The 21,338-nt window shown below is 34.8% G+C and overlaps 1 protein-coding gene across 11 annotated transcripts in view; it reads left to right on the forward strand.

The window, feature by feature from the left end:
* Positions 1–19,964, forward strand: part of SENP6 (SUMO specific peptidase 6) — a 118,138-nt gene extending 98,174 nt beyond the window's left edge. For all 11 annotated transcript variants that reach the window (XM_025444887.3, XM_025444884.3, XM_025444888.3 and 8 more), the window contains 8 exons: positions 321–443; positions 1,588–1,680; positions 5,683–6,113; positions 12,252–12,355; positions 14,130–14,218; positions 16,368–16,436; positions 16,536–16,686; positions 18,804–19,964. In XM_025444887.3, coding sequence (XP_025300672.1) covers positions 321–443; positions 1,588–1,680; positions 5,683–6,113; positions 12,252–12,355; positions 14,130–14,218; positions 16,368–16,436; positions 16,536–16,686; positions 18,804–19,013 — 1,270 coding nt within the window. In that variant the 3' untranslated portion in view covers positions 19,014–19,964. The remainder of the gene's footprint in view (positions 1–320; positions 444–1,587; positions 1,681–5,682; positions 6,114–12,251; positions 12,356–14,129; positions 14,219–16,367; positions 16,437–16,535; positions 16,687–18,803) is intronic.
* The last annotated feature ends 1,374 nt before the right edge of the window (positions 19,965–21,338 follow it).

Raw genomic sequence — 21,338 nt, forward strand, 5'->3', positions numbered from 1 at the left:
TCATAATAGTCTCTTACAATTCTCTGTATTTTTATGGTGGTGGTTATTTTTCCTTCATTTTTTATTTTATTTTATTTATTTGAGTCTTCAAGCTCAGATCTTGCAAATTACATAGTTATACTCTCAAATATTACCTTTCATTCCTTGAAAATAATCTAGTAGTTACCATTGTCTAGATTATGAAGCAAATTTTGCTAATAAAGTCTTTCAATTGTAAGAAATAGAGGTTGATGGTGCCTGAATAGTTATTTGATCACTGTTTGACTCTTATTAGTATAAACTCTTAAATACATTATATTTGGATTTTTTTTGTAAAATAGATATTTGGTGCTTGAAAAACTGAAGAAAGAAGAAGCTGACCGAATTCATATATTCAGTTCTTTTTTCTATAAACGCCTTAATCAGAGAGAAAGAAGAAATCTTCATGAGACAACTAATTTATCGTAAGTCAAGCTCTGAGGATATTTAACAGATGTAGGAAGTCACTCAAGTTTAATTTAATAAAAAAGTACTTCCATTGAGTCAACATCTTTTAATTCTATTATCAGTTAGCAAAATTTATATAATTCATAATACTTTAAAGCCTCAAGAATACCTAGAATTCATAAAGGTATTTGGTCTGTTATCTAAATTAATATTCCCCAAAGATGCCTGATAATTAAAAAAATACTTAGATATTTATTAGGTACAAATTGCTCTGTTCCATTCATATTTAAGAGAGGAACCTGTGAATCTATACCTTTAATAAATTATTTGGATAATTCTCCAATGAGTTAAAGGAAACACTGTTCTACATATTAGGCCTTAATCAGTTTGTTCATAATTCCTCTCTATATAGTGATTGTATCCAACTCTAATTTGCACTGATACTTGGTCAAAAGATGTATACAAAATGCCATAAGTGGGCAGCCCCGGTGGCTCAGCGGTTTAGCGCTGCCTTCAGCCCAGGGTGTGATCCTGGAGACCTGGGATTAAGTCCCACGTCGGGCTCCCTTCATGGAGCCTGCTTCTCCCTCTGCCTGTGTCTCTGCCTCTCTGTCTCTCTGTCTCTCTCATGAATAAATAATAAAATCTTTAAAAAAAAATACCATAAGTGCTGTCAATTGTCTTGAATTGATGGCTCTTGTGCATAATATAAATAATATTTTACACTCTTTCAGTGATTTCTAATTTTACATCTTAAGAGTTCATGAGAGTGATTGGGTTGGCCATTGTTCATAATCTATTTTATTTTGTCTTTTATAATGCTCACTTTACCTGCTCTCTTCTCAGTCATCATAGGTGATGATCTGATACATTTCTCAATATAGTTGCTGATATGCAGTAATAAAAATAGTAGCATTGGGTTCACTTAGTAAATAGTAGCGGGAATTAAATAATTCTGTCTTGCAGACTCAGTGATAGCTGGTTTCACACCTTCCTAGCTTCATCTGAGATGTTCTGTTTTTTTTTTTTACGCTACTTGTTAAATCACCTTATACAACACTTTTGTTTGTTTACATCTTAGTCTTCATAATTTATAAATGACTGCATATAAGCTGAAGCATTAGAATTTCAGAAGGTGATAGTTTATCTCTTGTCTTGTAGAATACAGCAAAAGCGACATGGGAGAGTAAAAACATGGACTCGGCATGTAGATATTTTTGAGAAGGATTTTATTTTTGTACCCCTTAATGAAGCGTGAGTAAGAATTTTCATTATGTAAATGTGAAGGCCATTTTTAGAAAATGTGTATATGAGTTGAAGAATTCATTCTTTTTTAAACTTTCTGAAATTTGTTTTATGTGTTTATGTTTATGCTGTGTATTCTGTGAAAATTAATGCAATTTTTTAGTGAATCATGTAATATGTTGAATTTTCTAAAGACTAGCAAGAGATCTAATTTTGTTTAACAGTGTACAATAATGTCATTTTTAAAATGTGGTACTGTTGTCTACCAAAAAAAAATGTGGTACTGTTGTCTACCAAACATCCTAAAGAGCAAGCATACTTCTTTATACAGAATAATGAGTAGGTCACATAGTAAATTTTGAATCTTTAGAAAACACTTTGACTTGGGATACCTGGGTGGCTCAGCAGTTAAGCATCTGCCTTTGGCTCAGGGTGTGATCCTGGAATTCCAGGATGGAGTCCCACATCGGGCTTCCTGCATGGAGCCTGCTTCTCCCTCTGCCTATGTCTCTCTGCCTCTCTTTCTCTCTCTCTCTCTCTCTCTCTCTCTGTCTCTCATGAATAAATAAAGTCTTTTAAAAAGAAAAAGAAAACACTTTGGCTTTTAATCAAAAGATAGCCAGATTTGTGTCATGTTCAATTTGAAAACCATGCTGCCTACTTGAAACTATTTTCTAAGTAAATGGAGGTGGTTAAATATTTTGCATTCTCCCATAGTGACTAGAGAGGCATAGGATAGAATTATTCTGCAATTTAGACTTGAGAGATTTCATATTTCTGTTTTCCTGTGCCTTCCAGGCAAAAATTCCCAGGAATACACTTGTAGTTCGACACCTTGGGCTTATTACTTGCCTCAAGAGAGAATACACACCATGGTTGCCAACAAAAAGAGAGAGAGAGAGAAAGCACATGTAACAGAATTTGGGTTTTGGTTTGGTAGTTTGGGGGAAGATGTAAGGAAACAGTTGTTTGCTTCGGTAAAGAAGTAGCATTACCCATTTAAAAGAAAGGGAAATATTTGATATTTTTTTGGTTGCATTGTGGCCTTGCTTGTCTCTGCTTAGACAAACTGAGAAGTGGCCTTGCTTTATCTCAGTCTATCATGTTTCCAGAGTTTGTCTGAGGTTGGTTTTCTATGAGATTGTTTGTATCTGATAAACCTAGCTATGCCAGGCGAGCTTCTGAATGTGCTCTTTTTTTCCCCCCACTGTGAAAAACATTCACTCAATACTAGAATCCAATTCTGTTTATTTAAAAATCATAACGTTAATCATAAGACCTGTGCTCTCTAATGAGCCCAGCCAAAGATAGTTAGGCTAGGTCAAAATACTAGTAATGGCTTATAAAGCCCAGCTTCTTAGGATCTATATATTTAAGTCAAAGATTTTATCATAATTAAAAACCAAGTTTAAAACTAATTCTTAATTTCTTCATTATCCTCAAAAATAAGGTTTCTTAACAGTAATTTGTCATAAAGAATAACATGTGATCTGTCTGCTTAGCTGAAAAGGAAGATATACATAGCTATTTGTTAAAAATGAATAATATTTAATATTTAAGATACTATTTGTCAAAAATGAATTATAAAAATTTAAGATACACACTTTAGCAATAGAGGCACATTCCTCCTATCTGGGATGGATTGAAGCTATGACGAATGCTTCCAGTTACCTTGATGAAAGAGAATGAACAAAGATGAAAAGTCAGTAAAGGATTCTACAAAAGAACTATGCCATTAGTAGATGGAAGAATAGCCTACAGATCCTGAGGGCTCATTTTGTTTTGTTTTGTTTTTGAAGTTGTAAAGCACAGATATTTCTAGTCACTAATTATTTTGTTTTATTTTATTTATTTATTTTTTAAAGATTTTATTTACTTATACTTGAGAGACACAGAGAGAGAGGCAGAACATAGGCAGAGAAGGAGCAGGGTTCATGCAGGAAGCCCGATGTGGGACTCGATCCCAGGGAGACTGGGATCATGCCCTAAGCCAAAGGCAGATGCTTAACCACTGAGTCACCCAAGTGCCCTCTATTCACTAATTATTTTAGATAGGCTTATGTGTTTTTGCTTTTTGTTTTATTTTTATTTTTTTCCTGATAGTGGTAGTTTCTTTAAAGTTTGTAAGCTACTTGTTAAAAATTGATAAGGAAAAAATATTAATATTTAGATCCAATCAATCTTAAGTGAAATTACTTGTTTTGTCGTCTTCTCCTAGGGTTGGATTAAGGTCACTGTGTACCTGCTGTTAAAAGAATCATAAAAGCAAAGCCCTGTCTCTTACAGGTTGAAAATAACCTCAGATGTATCTGATTCATTTTTCTTCTTTCAGCTAAATAAAGAATTTTTCTTAGTTTTTAAGTGTACAACAGAAAAGTAATGGCTTATACATATTGTCAGAGCTAAGAAATATTAAAAACTGTGATAGATTTAGGTTATAGACTTTAGGTTGAGAACTACTATATTATATCACTTTAAACCAATTTTTAAAACACCATTTAACTCTTCTAACATTGAGCTGTGACTTATAGTCAGCTATGTTTTATAGTGAAGTGAGGAAGATGATGTATTGCTCTTTCTACTACCCTGGCCTGACCTAAGTCCCTAGGATAATGAGGATTAATAACTAAGAACAGGAGAGAAGCATTCTTCCATCTGGCCTTTAAAATGCTGAGGATGAAGCCAGGCTCTGTCACCCTTGTGTTTATGCTATCTGATGAAGAGACAGTGTTTCTTCATATTACCTTGGAGGAATTCAGCATTTTGTAAAAATGAGAGTATAGAATAACACATTCATGTCAAGATATGCATTTTTTCACTCCTCAAACATCTATTGGACACCTTACTATATGACACTGTACTCAACTAATAAGTTCTCTGACATCTCTTGCCTGTTCTTTGTATCCTAGCATGTAACACTGTCTAGCATATGGTAAGCCCTTAATAAAATTCCTCATTAGATTAATGGATATTAATCAATGTTAGCTGTACAGCTTTTTACTCATGGCTTAAAACATATTATTAGAAACCGTGATACCTGAATTCAGCTATATCAAGAGCACCCACCTGATAACTGGAACTCTACTAATCCTGAAGTTTTGTAATAATGTTTAAAATAAATATGTTGTTTCAGTTTAGTGTATATATACCAATATAGCATAAGACAAAGAATTATTGGGCAGCCCTGGTGGCTCAGCGGTTTAGTGCCTGCCTTCAGCCCAGGCTGTGATCCTGGGTACCCCGGGTCGAGTCCCACGTCGGGCTCCCGGTGCATGGAGCCTGCTTCTCCCTCTGCCTGTGTCTCTGCCTCTCTCTCTCTCTGTGTCTCTCATGAATAAATAAATAAAATAAAATAAAAAAGACAAAGAATTATTTAATATTTTCAACATTAAGCAATGCCTAACCTTATTCTTAAGAAAAACAGACATGGTAAAATTTTTTTAAAAGCTATATATGTGCAATATTTAGAAAATGTTCAAAAGTATACAGTCTATTTAGACTTCTGAAAACATTTTAATCTTGAGGCTAGTTTTCTGTCCTTTGACATAAATAGGTCAAGAGGAAGGTAAATGGAAATGGTGAATCACAGTGATCTAATTTATCTTTTCCTAAATTGCTTAAAAATAGAAATGAATTTTTCATTCAAAAAGCAGTTAAGGGAGGACGGCCTGGGTGGCTCAGCGGTTGAGCATCTGCCTTTGGCTCAGGGCGTGATTCTGGAGTCCCTGGATCGAGTCCCGCATCGGGCTCCCTGCATGGAGCCTGCTTCTCCCTCTGCCTGTGTCTATATTGTTTTTATTTTTATTTTTAATTTTAATTTTTTTCTATATTGTTTTTAAATAGACATTGTATTCTATTAATGATCTTATAAACTAGTGGATTCATTTGAGAATTGAAATTTGTTGACAAAAGCTTTCGAAAATATTTCAGTTGACATTTTTTGCCTAATAAACTCTTCTAATAATATATTCAATAGTTTCATTTGTTTTTTTTCATTTGTTTTTTTTACAGTGCACACTGGTTTTTGGCTGTGGTTTGCTTCCCTGGTTTGGAAAAACCAAAATATGAACCGAATCCTCATTATCATGAAAATAAGGAACTGCAAAAATGTTCCAGTGTAGAGGACAGTTGTATTTCTTCTCCTTCAGCCAGTGAAATGGACAGTTGTTCGCAAAACTCTTCTGCCAAGCCTGTAATTAAGAAGATGCTAAACAGAAAACATTGTGTAGCTGGAATTGATTCAAGTGCTGAACAGGAAGAAAGTGACCCTCATTATCGGAGAAACACGGGCAGTGTGAAATGTAGTCTAAAAAAAGTAAATCAGACGGCAAGTGAAAATGAAGAATCGAATAAAGGAGAATCTACATGCCAGAAAGTTGTTGATAGGACTAAAAGTGAAAATGGCCTACAGAATGAATATTTAAATTCTATGCATCATACAGGTATGTTTCTAAATGTTTCAAAAGAATCAAGGAATTCAGAATAAATTGGATTGTTTATACATAGGATTAAGGTTTTAGGGCATACTTTTTTTTTTTATTTTATTCTACTTTTTTTATACTTTTTTTTAAAAGTCAGGTTTAGTAAGATACGATTTATTTATTAGCAACATTCACCCATTTTCTAAGTATAGCTCAGTGAGCTTTGATAAATATGTGTAGTCTTGTAATTGCTACAGTACAGTAATCACGATTTAGAACTTTGCTATTGCTCCAAAAACTTTCCCTTGTGCCTTTTGTTTTTAAAATTGTAGTACAAGGCCTACATTTTTCATTTATAGCAACTTGGATTTATTCTTATTTCATAGGCAGTTTACTAATATCTGGCACAAACAGTAGTTGGACAGTCTTAGATCTTTAAGACAAATTAATTCATTCTTCTCAATTTACAGGTAAGCAAATAGAGATCAAATAGCAAGGGTCAGAATTTAAAACCTTTTCCTCCAAAATAGTTGTTCACATTTAAATGAAAAGTTAGTTTTTTATTCCTTACTCCCTTTCATGTTTTAATAGGAAGAAGGGCACTGGTCCAATCTTTGTTTTTTTTATTTCCATTCAGGTGTAATGAATTGAATTTTTCCCCTTGAATCAGTTCCATATTCCTAGTACTTTGTTAGATCTAAAGTTTCTCTTTCCGTACTTAAACTTCATATCAAATCAATTGTGTAATTTTCTGTCCATCTCAAAAGAAAAATAATCTACTTCAAAAAATCCGTAACATGCTATGACATATACCTTGCTTATTAAACTATGAATAAATCTAATAAATTTTCTTTGGAAGAAAAAAGTTAAAATAAGGCATAGAAGAAATTAATGTGAATTCAGGGATCCCTGGGTGGTGCAGCCTTTGGCCCAGGGCGTGATCCTGGAGACCCGGGATTGAATCCCACATCGGGCTCCCGGTGCATGGAGCCTGCTTCTCCCTCTGCCTATGTCTCTGCCTCTCTCTCTCTCTGTGTGACTATCATAAATAAATAAATAAATAATTTAAAACGAAAGAAATTAATGTGAATTCAGAAAGAACCTATCAAAAATTAAGAATGCTGGGGCACCTGGGTGACTCAGTTGGTTAAGCATTCAACTCTTGGTTTTGGCTGGGTCGTGGTCTTGTGGTTGTGGGATCAAGCCCCACGTCAGGCTCTATGTTCAGTGCAGAATCTGCTTCAGATTCCTTCTCCTCCCTCTGTGTTCCCCTCCTTTCTCTCCCCCCCCCCCAAATAAAATCTTAAAATTAAGAATGCAGAATATAGTCTTGGTACTTTTACCACCTTATTTTAGTAACTTAAGCTGTTGTTGAGTTTTATAAAAATATTTTTTATTTGTTTGACATACCAGCTGCATAAATCTGATGCTAGCTCTAAACTGTTGATCTTTGTGCCCTTTGGAAGGTATAAGATAACCGGCAGAAGGGGGAAATTTAGCAGTTACAGCAAAAAGTACATCAAAAGCCAAACACATAAATACTTGCTTTTCTGACTCACTTTTCGACTCCCTTTTCAGTCTTTCATTAGGCAAGAAATGGAATGAAGATAGACAAAGTGGGTAATCACCAACTGCTGCCTCTATTATTTTTCAGTTTTAGTATTTTAATACTTGAGTAGAAAAAAAATGAGAGGCAGTATACAGTCATACTAAAGATTAACTGCCATTTTGACACTCTGAAGAGTAAGCCTTCAAGGCAGTGTGCATTGTTTCTCATTTCCTTGAAAACCGTTTTGTCAGCACATGAAAAGATGATGGACATCATTAGACATAAGGGAAATGCAAACCAAAACCGCAATGAGATACTCCTCCATATCACACTAGTATGGCTACAGTCAAAAAGTCAGATACTAACATTTATTGGTGGGAATGTGAATAAACCACCTTTGTTAGTGGGAATGTAAAGTGGTGCAGCTTCTTTCTTTGGAAGACCATTTGATAATTCCTCAAAAAATTAAATGTAGATTAATAATAATACCCAGCAATTTCACTCCTACGTATATATCCAAGAAAAAAGCACAGTGGGGATGAATGTTCATTGTAACATTGTAGTAGCAAAAATGTAGAAGCAACCCAGATGTTCAATGGACAGATGGATAATCAGTGATATATCTAGCTCATAGAAATAAATGAAATACTGATACATGCTACAACATTGATGAGTCTTGAAAATATTGTGAAAGTAGTCACAAAAGACCATATATTACATGATTCCATTTGTATGAAATCTCCCGAACAGGAAAATCTATAGAGTAGATTAGTAGCTACTTAGGGCTGGTGTGGTGTGGCAGATAGGAATATGAGGAAGGGGGAAATGATAACTGAAAGGTACAGGTTTTTGTTTTTTTTTTAATTTATTTATGATAGTCACACACAGAGAGAGAGAGAGGCAGAGACACAGGCAGAGGGAGAAGCAGGCTCCATGCACCGGGAGCCTGACGTGGGATTCGATCCCGGGTCTCCAGGATCGCGCCCTGGGCCAAAGGCAGGCGCCAAACCGCTGCGCCACCCAGGGATCCAGGTACAGGGTTTTTTAATGAGGTTTTAAAACTTATTCTGATGAGGGGCACCTGAGTGGCACAGTCGGGTAAGCATCTGACTCTTGGTTTTGGCCCAGGATATGGTCTCAGGGTAGTGAAATTGAGCCCTCTGTTGTGCTCCATGCTCCACACTGAGTCTATTAAAGACTGTCTCTCCCTCTCCCTTTGCCCCTCCCCCTGCTTGCATGTCCCCCCCCCCCCCACCAAGTTAATACTTGTAAAATAATAAAATTTACTCTGATGGTAGCTGCACATATGTGCAAATACATAAAAACAACTGAATTGTACATTTTAAATGAGTAAATTGTATGACGTGGGTTATATTTCCATGGAACTATTTTCTTTAAAGTTCCTCTTTGATCACTGACCTCATACACTATAATGTGAATTCAAATTAAAAATGAATTAAAGTTCATGACTTAAAGCAATAGGACAAAGCCTACGGCTTCATACACACAAACCCCAGAAACTCCTAGTGGCCCTCTCCTTCAAATTAATGTTCTAGTTGAGTAATACCCAGTTAAATTTAAGCAAATATCCTCACAAATCCTAGAAGAGATCAAAGTAAAGAATCCTCTGTTTACGAAGTTTGCCTTTTTAGTATCTGTTTATCCTTTTTTTTAAACTATAGTTTGTGTATTTGTTTTTGTTTTGTTTTTAGTATGCATGCAACCATATCAACAATATCTTCCATAAGGGGAGTTGATTTCCTTTTATTGGGTGTGATACACTGATACTTTCTATTCTTTTTGATGTTTGCCTTAATCCAATGATGATAGTGTCCCACAGTTTGAAAAACAGTGCTCTAGAGCAAGTCTGCATTTCTGTGCTTTCATCAGATGCTTCCAAGGGATCACTCACCCAAAAGTACATTAAATAAGAGTCCTCTCTAGAGGTGCTTTTACTGTTAGAGAGGTTGGTTAAGTAGTCTGTCCTATATAAAATAATAGCATATTAAAAATTAGGATAAGAAGAGCCTATAAAATTTCCGTGATTATGATTACTATCTCAATAATTGATTTCTGTTTTGCCTAGGAATATAATTAACAGAATTTAAACAAAGCATTTTGTTTTATTTTTTATTTATATTTATTTATATGTTTATATGTTTTTTAGTAATCTCTACACCCAACATGGGGTCTGAATTTACAACCCCAAGCTTAAGAATTGCACGCTCCACTGACTCAGCCAGGCACCCTTAAACAGGGCATTTTAGATAGGTGTTTTAATATTGTTTTAACTATCAAATATATAGAATTACAAGTTTTGACTCCTCATGTCAGAAGTGGGAATTGTGTCTTTTCATAGGGATTATGCTAAGGGCAATTGTAGGAAAATAATGTTTGGTATCAGTACTTTCATTTGCTAGTTTTTCAGTTGGGCACCATATGAAATGTTGTCTTGCTATGGCACATGAAAAATGTATGTTTTAAACTCTGGAATCACACTTGGAATCTTCAGAGGATCTAACTATATGAGAAATTCTCAGGAACTGTGACTGATTAAAAAAAACAGTTGCGTTATCACCTCTCAGTGTACATCAGGACATTTGTTTACTGCATGAAAAAATTGACTATTCTATTTAAATTATTTTTCTCCCTTTTTTGAAATGCACATATATTTTATTTGTGTAAGGTTTATATTTATATTATACAACTTCTATAGATATGAATAATTGGCTGCTAGATTAACTTGATTATAATTGATTTGGAATTGCCTGAGGATTTGGACAAGTTTTATTCAAATATAGGTATTTTAGTTCCAAACAAACATAAAAATAGATTTTTGAAAAAAAATTGAAGAGATTATTATTTTTCATGTAACAAACATATTTACCAAAGTGTTTATTATTTAAATAGTATGTTTCCAATCAACATTTAGAGAGAGAGAGAGAGAGATTTCTTTTTAGGAGCATGTTTTATTTTGCTGTCTTACCACTCCATCTTGCCTCTATTAGTATTTTAATTCTCCTTTAATAACTTATACAAAAATAAACTTCATCTTGTCTAAAATCCCTTAATGTCATACTTCTTTTTTTTTTTTTTAAAGATTTTTTTTTTATTTTTTAATTCTTATTTATTTATGATAGTCACAGAGAGAGAGAGAGAGAGAGAGGCAGAGACATAGGCAGAGGGAGAAGCAGGCTCCATGCACCGGGAGCCCGACGTGGGATTCGATCCCGGGTCTCCAGGATCGCGCCCTGGGCCAAAGGCAGGCGCCAAACCGCTGCGCCACCCAGGGATCCCATGTCATACTTCTTAAAGTAGAAAAGATATACTTTTTAATAAGCAGATTACTAAATTTGGTATTAAAGTACCTCACTTTTCATTATTTTCATATAAATCTTACATTCCTTTGAAACATCACGTGTAATTAGTGTCTTTCAGCAAAATATTTTATATTTATGGATTTAGATTCTTGAAACTGACCTTTAAAAGTATCCATTTCAAAAATAAAAATAAATAAAATCCATTTCAAACTTTTTTTCTGAGTCATTTCATACTACTAGCATCTAAATTTGGTTTGGCTGGTTTTATTTATTGAAAAGTCAATGAACATAACGAAACATGAAGGAAATATATACAGGGGTGCCTTGGTAGCTCAGTAAAGTGTCTGACTCTTGATTTTGGCTTGAGTCATGGTCTCAGAGTCATAAGATCAGGTCCAGCATTGGAGCCTGCTTAAGATTCTCTCTGTCCCTCCACTCCTCGTTTGTATGCTCTTGCCCTCCATCTTCCAAAATAAAAATAAATTTTAAAAAAGAGGGAAAAATATACAGAGTTGGGGAACTCATCCAGAGCTATTATCCTAGTGTCATGAGTATTTTAATTTTTGTATTTTACTCTCTATTAGTTGTCCAAAAACAAATCTGTTTAAACCTTAATCATGGGGATCCCTGGGTGGCTCAGCGGTTTAGTGCCTGCCTTTGGCCCAGGGCGCAATCCTGGAGTCCTGGGATCAGGTCCCACGTTGGGCTCCTGGCATGGAGTCTGCTTCTCCCTCTGCCTGTGTCTCTGCCTCTCTCTCCTTATGTCTATCATGAATAAATAAATAAAATCTTTAAAAAAAAAAACCTTAATCATAATTTTTAGTCTCTATTAGATAATTTTTCATAATTTTATAGTTTTAAAACTGTGATATTTTATGTTCTACAATTAGCTAACCATTCCTGTTATTGGACATTAGGTTATTTTTAGACTGTTGTAGTCTCTGTTACTAAATCTATCTAGCATACCTAGCACAAAAATGTTTTAATACATATACTTATAATGTATATATAGACATTATATTTAATGTTTTATATATACATATATTTATGATATAATTGATACCTAGGTTAAATTTTAATGAATTTTAGGGTCTGAGTTGTAGAAGCAACTTTGTAATTGATGTGTCAATCCAGGTTTTTATTAAAAATAAGTTACATTTGTGGAATTACATGTTAAAGCAGCATTTTATCTGTAATTACTATATTATTAATTGCTACCATTAATTTTAACATACTATAAGTTATGTCCATGTCCTTTTAAAAATTTTATACTGTTTCTTATTGCTATAGATGGCTTAAGCAAAATTAGGCTAAACTATAGTGATGAATCAACTGAAGGTAGCAAAATGCTTGAAGATGAACTCATCGACTTCTCAGAAGATCAGGATAACCAGGTAAAGCCTAATGCTAAGCAGAAAGCTCCAATATAAAAAAAAAAAGAAAAGAAAAGAAAGCTCCAATATTCTATCTAATTAAGTTTTTCTTTGGAGTTCTGTAAGAAATTCCTTAACCAGTAACTCATGCCTTCTGAATTTGAGTCTCATCTCAAAGCACAAACTAAGTTTTTAATTCAAAAGTTGCCAGGATAAATGTATAGTGTGATTTTATTTTTCTTTTAGGGTTTTTGTTGTAGTTTTTGCAATTGCAGACTAAATTATTACCTACTTCAGAAAAGTTTTAATATAAAATTGATTTTCCTACCTGAACCCAGCCACCACTCCCACTAGCCCTACCATCCCTTTCTCCTCCTCTTTTAAAGCATTTCTGGGTCATACTTAATCTTTGGTCTAACTTAGTCAGGAGGCAAATGTAGATACTTGGTTATGTTGTGCTTGAGCACAGGAAAGTTATTTTTTCCACGCTTTCAGTGATTCTTTTCCTTTCTATTTTAATGTATATTAACCATGGTAGAAGCATATAATATTTAGTTAGAACTAACATAGATAAATTCTCATTTCCTTAGAGTTTCATTTGCTCTGATAAATTTTATTTACACCAAGAATAAAATAGATTTTTGAAAATATTTTATGACTTCAGTTAAAGGGGGTTTCATATTGAAAGAGAAGTTTTAAGAATCATACAGCATTCCATTTCTTTAATCTCTGACCTTTCTTTAGTTGTTAGGAAAAACTTTATCTAGTATTGAAGATAGCTTTGTATTGCACCATTTTTCCTTTTTGCACAATCCTCCTGTGGAAAAAAGCCATTTTTTGTAATATCCCTTGCTCAACAATGTATGTCTAAGAAATACCGTTTTTCTCTGCAACTTATACCTGCATATATATGGATTACATTCAAGGTTTATAATGAGTGCTATTCTTATGCTCCTTTGATTATAATGGTTATGTGAACAAGCTAATCTGTGTATTATTATTAATTCTATTGTTGATTATCTTAAGGTTGCCAGAGCGTTCTAAAGAATAGGAAAAGCCTTGTTTTACATTCAAGATAATCTAAAATAAGACAGAGTGTCATTAAATTGTCTTCTCTTGGGACGCCTCAAGAGAACCGCTTGGTGGCTCAGCGGTTGAACGTCTCCCTTTGGCTCAGGGCATGATCCTGGATTCTCCATATCGAGTCCCGCATCAGGCTTCTTGCATGGAGCCTGCTTCTCCTCCTCCTGCCTGTGTCTCTGCCTCTCTTACTGTGTCTCTCATGAATAAATAGATAAAAAAATCTTTAATAAAAAAAAGTTGTCTTAAGTGAAGTGCATATATAATTCTGTCAAGGAGGTTTTCTGAAAACCCTTTAAGTATTTCTAATTTGAAAAATTATTTATGTCAAAGAATAATATGTCATTTATGTTCCTAACGAAAACAGCTGTCTTAACCAAAAAACTAAATTTTTATAGAAATACCTAAATCAGAGCAGTAATATTGAAGAAGAATGAATCATAATATATTTAGTCTTTAAATTTTTCTTTTACATTGAAAATAGATGTAACAATATTTCATAGACTTCTGATCAGTGATTTCATTAAAATGTCAGTGCTGTGGCATTAGATAATTACCATCAAGTGACCACATTTTCTCATGTCTGATGACTATTAAATAGAAAAGATTTACATGTTTGTTACAAAGATCTTTTTTATCATCGGTAGTGCTATTATGTGAGGTTATTAATTATTTAGATTGTATATTTTCACTACTAACAGGCTGTCTTTTATAGGATGATAGCAGTGATGATGGATTCCTTGCCGACGACAACTGCAATTCAGAAATAGGACAGTGGCATTTAAAGCCTACTATCTGTAAACAGTAAGCATTAATTTTATATCTTGCAAACTGCATAAATAAATTTTAAAATTTTATTTACATATCCTCATAGAATAAAACATAACTGGATAGTTTTTATTTAAACAAGCCCTTAAAAGTTACAAAGACTGTCAGGGTGAATGAGAATTGCCTAGTGTCCAGGGCTCCAGTTGGGGAGAATGGGTAGTCATTTCTCTGTTTGAGTGTGAAGTGGAATCTTGCAGAAAATACTGGATTCTAAACTATTTTTTTCCCTTCTCTTCCCTTCCCTTCCCTCCCCTCCCCTCCCCTCCCTCTTCCCCTCTCCCCTTCCCCCTCCCCCTCCCCTTCCTCCTTTCCTCCCTTCCTCCCTTCCTTTCCTTTTCCTTTTCCTTTTCCTTTTCCTTTTCCTTTTCCTTTTCCTTTTCCTTTTCCTTTTCCTTTTCCTTTTCCTTTTCCTTTTCCTTTCCTTTCTTCTTTTCCTCCCCTCCCCGCCCCTCCCCTCCTCTCGTCTTGTCTTTTCCTTTCTTTTTTAAAATAATCTCTCCACTCAATGTGGGGCTTGAACTCACAGCCCCGACCAAGATCAATAGTTGTATCCTCCACTGACTGAGCCAGCCATGTGACCCTAAACTAATTCTTCTATATGATGATTACCTGTTTTGTTATCTATAATAGGTTTTAGTTAAAAATGGGGATTATTGGGCAACCAAGGTGGCTCAGTGGTTTAGTGCCGCCTTCAGCCCAGGGCCTGATCCTGGAGACCTGGGATCGAGTCCCACGTCAGGCTCCCTGCATGGAGCCTGCTTCTCCCTCTGCCTGTGTCTCTGCCTCTCTTTCTCTCTCTGTGTGTCTCTCACAAATAAACATACATTTTTTTTTAAATGGGGATTATTTCAGGGTGTCTGTCTGGCTCATTGGAAGAGTGTGTGACTCTTGATATTGGGGCTGTGGATTTGAGCCCCACATTGAGTGTAGAGAATACTTAAAAAAAAAAAAAAACTTAAAAATGGAATTTGGAGGGGGGCGTCCCTGGGTGGCTCAGTGGGTTAAATGTCTGCCTTCGGCTCAGGTCTTGATCCTGGGGTCCCAGGATATAGCCCCGTGTTGGGCTGTCTGCTCAGCGGGGAGTCTACTTCTCCCTCTCCACCCTGTTCATGCTCTCTCTCTCTCAAATAAATAAATAAATATTTTTTAGTTATATATTTAAAAGATTTATTTATTCATGAGAGACACACACAGAGAGAGAGAGGCAGAGACATAGGCAGAGGGAGAAGCAGGCCCTATGAAGGGAGCCTGATGTGGGACTCGATCCCCAGATCTTGGGACCGTGCTCTGAGCTGAAGGCAGACGCTCAACCACCGAGCCACCCAGGTGTCCCTAAATAAAATCTTTTTAAAAAAAGTGGAATTGGGGGGCCTGGGTAGCTCAGCTGGTTAAGTCCCTGCCTTCGGCTCAGGTCATGATCCTGGAGTCCCAGGATATAGCCCCGCATTGGGCTCCCTGCTCAGCGGGGAGTCTACTTCTCCTTCTTCCTCTTGCCCTCCCCCCACCACCACCTTGCTCATGCCCTCTCTCTCACTCTCTCTCTCAAATAACTAAAATCTTTTTTTTTTTAATATAATTATTTCTACTTTGTATGGTCCCACTTTTGGTAATTTGGCATTTGGAGATACTCAAATTTTCAGAGTTATTTTTACTAAATTTTGTTTTCTTTTAAGGAACCAAGAGTAGAACTTTAATGACATGTTCATAATAAGATATGGTTCAATTAATATTCTATAACTTGGTATTTAATATAACCATGGATATTTAGGTATTGTTAGGGTATATGTATCTATAAGATTTTTTTCCCCTAAGTTTTACTGAGGCAAGGGAATTTTAAATATTTTAAATTCTGTTGTTGGTGTTCATCTTTTTATGCCTTTTTAACATAAAGTATTGGGGCACCTTGGTGGCTCAGTCGTCTGCCTCCAGCTCAGGTCATGATCCCAGGGTCCTGGGGTTGAGCCCCCCATTAGGCTCCCCACTCAGCAGGGAGTTGGCTTCTCCCTTTCCTTCTGACCATCCCCCTCCCTGCTCATGCTCGCTCTCTCTCTCTCAAATGAATAAGTAAAAAATCTTTTTAAAAAACCATTATAAAGTATTAACATTTGTTCATTTCACCCCACAGACCTTGTATCCTACTGATGGATTCACTTAGAGGCCCTTCTCGATCAAATGTTGTAAAAATTCTAAGAGAGTAAGTTCAAAACCATAATTTGTATTTTGCATTCTGGTGGGAATGAGGGACTATGTACATTTATACATGTATATTCTTACTATTTGTGCATTATTGCAGGTATTTAGAAGTGGAATGGGAAGTTAAAAAAGGAAGCAAAAGAAGTTTTTCCAAAGATGTTATGAAAGGCTCTAATCCAAAAGTACCCCAGCAAAACAACTTCAGTGATTGTGGTGTATATGTATTACAGTATGTAGAGAGCTTTTTTGAGGTGGGTTTCAGTATGTTGGATCTGATATAATAAATAAAATAGTGTATAGTGAACCCTTAAACAACATGGGTTTGTACTATGTGAGTCTACTTCTATGCAGATTTTTTTTTTTAAATAAATACAGCACAGTACTCTGTATTTTTCTCTTCCTTGGGATTTTAATATTATTTTCTTTTCTCTAACTTACTTTATGTAAGAATACAATAATATAGTACATATAACATAAAAATATATGTTAATTGACTGCTTATGTTATTGATAAGGCTTCTAGTCATCAGTAGGCCATTAGTAGGTAAGGTTTTCAGGAGTCAAAATTCTATGTGGATTTTAGACTACACAGGGTCAGAACCCCAAATCCCCATGTTGTTCGTGGGTCAACTGTATTTGACCTTATATTAATGCAAAAAACACAATAAGGAAATATTTTAAAGAGTCTGAAAACTATCATTTCAAAAATTTTTCCAGGGAGCAAAATATCCAAAATTGGAGAATTTTTAAAGCATAAAAAACTACTTTATCAAATCCAAGGCTTGTTGACTTCATTCCTCATCACTCTAATCAACTCCTTTGCCACTAAATCTTCCCATCTTAAGAAATCTCTCCCATAATTTAGACTTTTATCCTCTTTTCTCCCCTTTATGGATATACTTATGGAGAAGTATTCACTGTCTTCATTTCTACAAGTCCCACTTGTTTCTCAAATCTCTGTAGTCTGGCTTTACTTTCACCCTTATTGAAATTGTTCCTGACCTCCCAGCATCATTTGACACTGTTGACCATTCCTTCTTCATAATGCTCTCTTCCTTTGACTTCAGAAGTATAATATTATACCTCTCTTGGATAATCTTTATAATTATCTTGACTCCTGGGGCACCTGGATGGCTCAGTTGATTAAACATCTGCCTTCAGCTCAGGTCATAATCCTGGGATCCTGGTATCAATGGAGCCCTGCATCAGGCTCCCTGCTCAGTAGGGAGTCAACTCCCTCTCTCTCTGCCCCTCCCCGCTGCTCATGCTTGTGCTCGCATGCACTCTCTCTTTCAAATAAATAAAATCTTTAAATAAAAAAAGATAACTCCCGTCTTTAAAAAAAAAATTATCTTGATTCTTTCCTCTTCCTCATCCATCACCATAATAGCATTCAGTCCTGTGAATTCTGTCACTTACTTAATGTCATATATGTGCAATTCTTTATTCCTGCTGCTGCTTTCTAAGTCCAGTACACTGGCATCACCATTCTGAACTGCTGTACTAGTCTCTAAACCTGTTGCCTTTTGATTTTCACAGTTTTCTAGAAACTTTGATCTAATTATTTTACGCCTGTTGCTCTTGGGTTAAAGATGAAAATCCTTCACATGGCCCGTGTGACCCTATTTCTGCCCAAGCTTCTAAGCCTCATTTCCTATTGTTCTTACTCTAGGCTTCTGTGTATCAGCCACCTGAATCATTCAGTTTCTTGTATTGTGGCATGTTCTTTCTTGCCTCTAGGCCTTGATACCTATGTTCCTACCTAGGATATTCTTCCCAATTGCTGCTTTAATTCCTTATTGGACTAACTCCTACTCATTCTTCAGGTCTCAGTTTAAATATCACTTCTTGGGATTGCATTAAGCCCCCACACATGTTTTCTCATAGGACTTTCTGTTTTCACTGCCATAATACTTGTTGTTTCCATTGTTTTAATTGTTACCTGTCTATCTAGACTATGTTCTGCAAACCATTTGTAAAAAGGCCAACTAGTAAATATTTTAGGCTCTGTGGCCATACAATTTCTGTCTACTCTGTGTTCAGCTACTGCAACATGAGAGCATCTACAGAAAACATGTAAATGAATTATTGTGGCTGTGTTTCAGTAAGTCTTTATTTACAAAAATAGGTTGCTGGCTGAATGAGGCCCACTAGCTGTAGTTTGCTGACCCCTGATCTAAACTATAAGATCTGTGGGCAAAAACTGTCTCAGTCTTTCCAGTGGCTAGCATAATATCTGGCATGAGATAGAAAATAAGTACTTAATAAATGAGTTATTGATTTTCCATTTGTAAGTCTAGAATGCTTTTGTGATTGAAACTAAAATTTATTATAATTTTCTAATGTGCACTTAATATTCTTATTTCCAGAATCCAATTCTCAATTTTGAACTACCTATGAATTTGGCAAACTGGTTTCCTCCCCCAAGAATGAGAACAAAGAGAGAAGAAATCCGAAACATAATTCTGAAGCTTCAGGAAGATCAGAGCAAAGAGAAAAAAAAGCATAAGGACGCTCATTCAACAGAAACATCTTTAGGTGAAGGAACAGAACAATGTGTCAATAGCGTCTCAGATTGAACCATTTCTGATGCTTGTCAGTATTGCCTTCAGAAACTGAGTGACTTTCAACTTTGGGTATAGACAGTAAAGAACTGAAGTGCTCACTACTCAGAGTGATCTGGAAATGTTAATGCTTGTATAAATGTCATATAATTAATTTCCAATGGAGTATGTATTAAGTAAAAGTTTGTAAATATGTTAATGAGGCCAATTTTTCCAGCATTTATAATTATTTTTTTCACTTGTTAGGAGCTTTTGTTATGTATTTTCTGTTAATAGTACTTAAAACTGCAACTTCTAAACACAAAATAAATAAAAAGAAAATATTTATAGGAGGAAATGATTAATTTGATATTCTTTAGTGAACTTGTATTGAATTCCTTAGTGGGTGTGACATTTCATGGGAATATTCAAGTACCTATGATAATCTTTTGACCTGCTTTTGTTCTAAAATAACTTGAAATACGAAAATATGATAAGTATAAGGCATTTTGAACAAGAAAGACATCATATGCTTGTATAGTGGGAAAAAATAGCAGCTTTTTAATTCGTATATTCCCTTGTATCCAGAGAACTCCAAAAGTGTAATAATATTTATAATTTTACACAAATATTTAAGAAGAAGCAGTATTAAGAGAAATTCAAAGAAAAATAACCTTGAATTATACTACTAAATAGTAATTATACTTTATCATACCTTATTGTCAAGTACATTTCTGAAGACATCAAAGACTCAGGTTAAAACTATTTTGGTAAGTGCAGCTTAAATTTCAAATATCCCATGTTACCTTTCTATATTATAGCTTAAAGTATGCTATAATCTGTGTGATATAGTTAATTAATAAACATTTTTAATCTGTGTGAACACAGGAATTTAAATAGGAATTTACTATTTTTTGTAATGGCTTTTGCTATTTTTTCATTGCTCATTTTGTTCTCGTTATTTTGATAAACAAAGTATCAGACTTCTGTGCTTGAGTTTTTTAGTGTAAATTATTTTTACATGTAAAAGTACTGTCTTTAAATCAGTTGCATAATACAGAAAAAAAGTCTACCTTGAATTCCCCTTTAAAAATACTAAAATGTGGTGGTTTTGATGACACATTTACAACTCCTGTAGGGATTGTGCATATATCTACTGAAACTATTATTTTCAAATGAAATGTTACACATTTCTTTCAAATTAACTTTGAGACTTAAAAAATATATTTTAAAAGGCATTTTTTGTTAAGTAATTTTAAAATGCACGTATAACATAAGTAGTTGGGAATAAAATGAAGGCCATTTTTATCAGCAATTTTTTTTTTTTTTAATCTAGCTAAATCTGGCAATTGTGACCAACATTTCAGGCTATTTTCTTGAATTTAGTAAGATCCATGGGTGTGTTTGGAGTGGATGGGGGTGTTGTTAACAATAACCAAAAAAGAAATCTATTGAGACACATCAGGGGAAATATTAAAATGTAAGCGTAAGGAAGGTCACTGTTAGTGGTATCAATTACAGATTTGTTACTTTGAATATTTTAACATTTTCCGTTTCAGATTACATTATTTCTTTTTCGGGAATACCCTAGAGCTATTAGCTTAGGTATGATATGAAAAAGTAAAATTAAGAGTTTGGGGTGCCTGGGTGGCTCAGCTGGTTGAGCATCTGACTTTTGTTCTCAGCTCAGGTCTCCATCTCAGGGTCAGAATTTTAGCTCTGCATTGGGCTCCACACTGGGCAAGGAGCCAGCCTACTTTAAAAAAAAAGAGTTTAATTACTAACTGAACATGGACCAAAAAATGAAAATCATTTTAAAAATCTGATAGCAGTAAGCAAAATTGGCATATTTAATTTTTTAGTGTACTGTGTTTCGTCAGAATTTGAAAGTACTGAAAAAAACTAAAGTGTTTTAATTTCTCATGGTTACTTTTGCACTCTTATTTTTGATGTGATAAAATGATAACTTCTTTGTTGGGCCAACCCAAGTCAATCACATTTTGACATGAAAAATATAGATTGATGTCTATCAACTTTGTAGAGGTAGAGTATCCAGCTATTTAATTATATTTCTCCCACTCCATGCAAAATTCTATTTTTGAAATTGATGCTCATGACATTGTTATATGTACAATCTTTAGAGACTGCCAGGTTGAGCTCCAAATCCAGATTTAGGAATCTTTTATGTACATGCACATTCTCTTGATAATTGTGTACTTTGGTCTTTCTATATATAGTTTACAGTGGATATCAACCTTTTAAAATGTGTTATTACTACTTAGAAGTTGTGAAACAAATTTTATAGTTTAGAGGTTTGTTACTAGACACTGAAACTGCATGATGAGTATCTGGTGTCTTAAC

Source organism: Canis lupus, chromosome 12, assembly GCF_003254725.2.
Source record: "Canis lupus dingo isolate Sandy chromosome 12, ASM325472v2, whole genome shotgun sequence".
NCBI classification, from domain to species: Eukaryota; Metazoa; Chordata; class Mammalia; order Carnivora; family Canidae; genus Canis; species Canis lupus.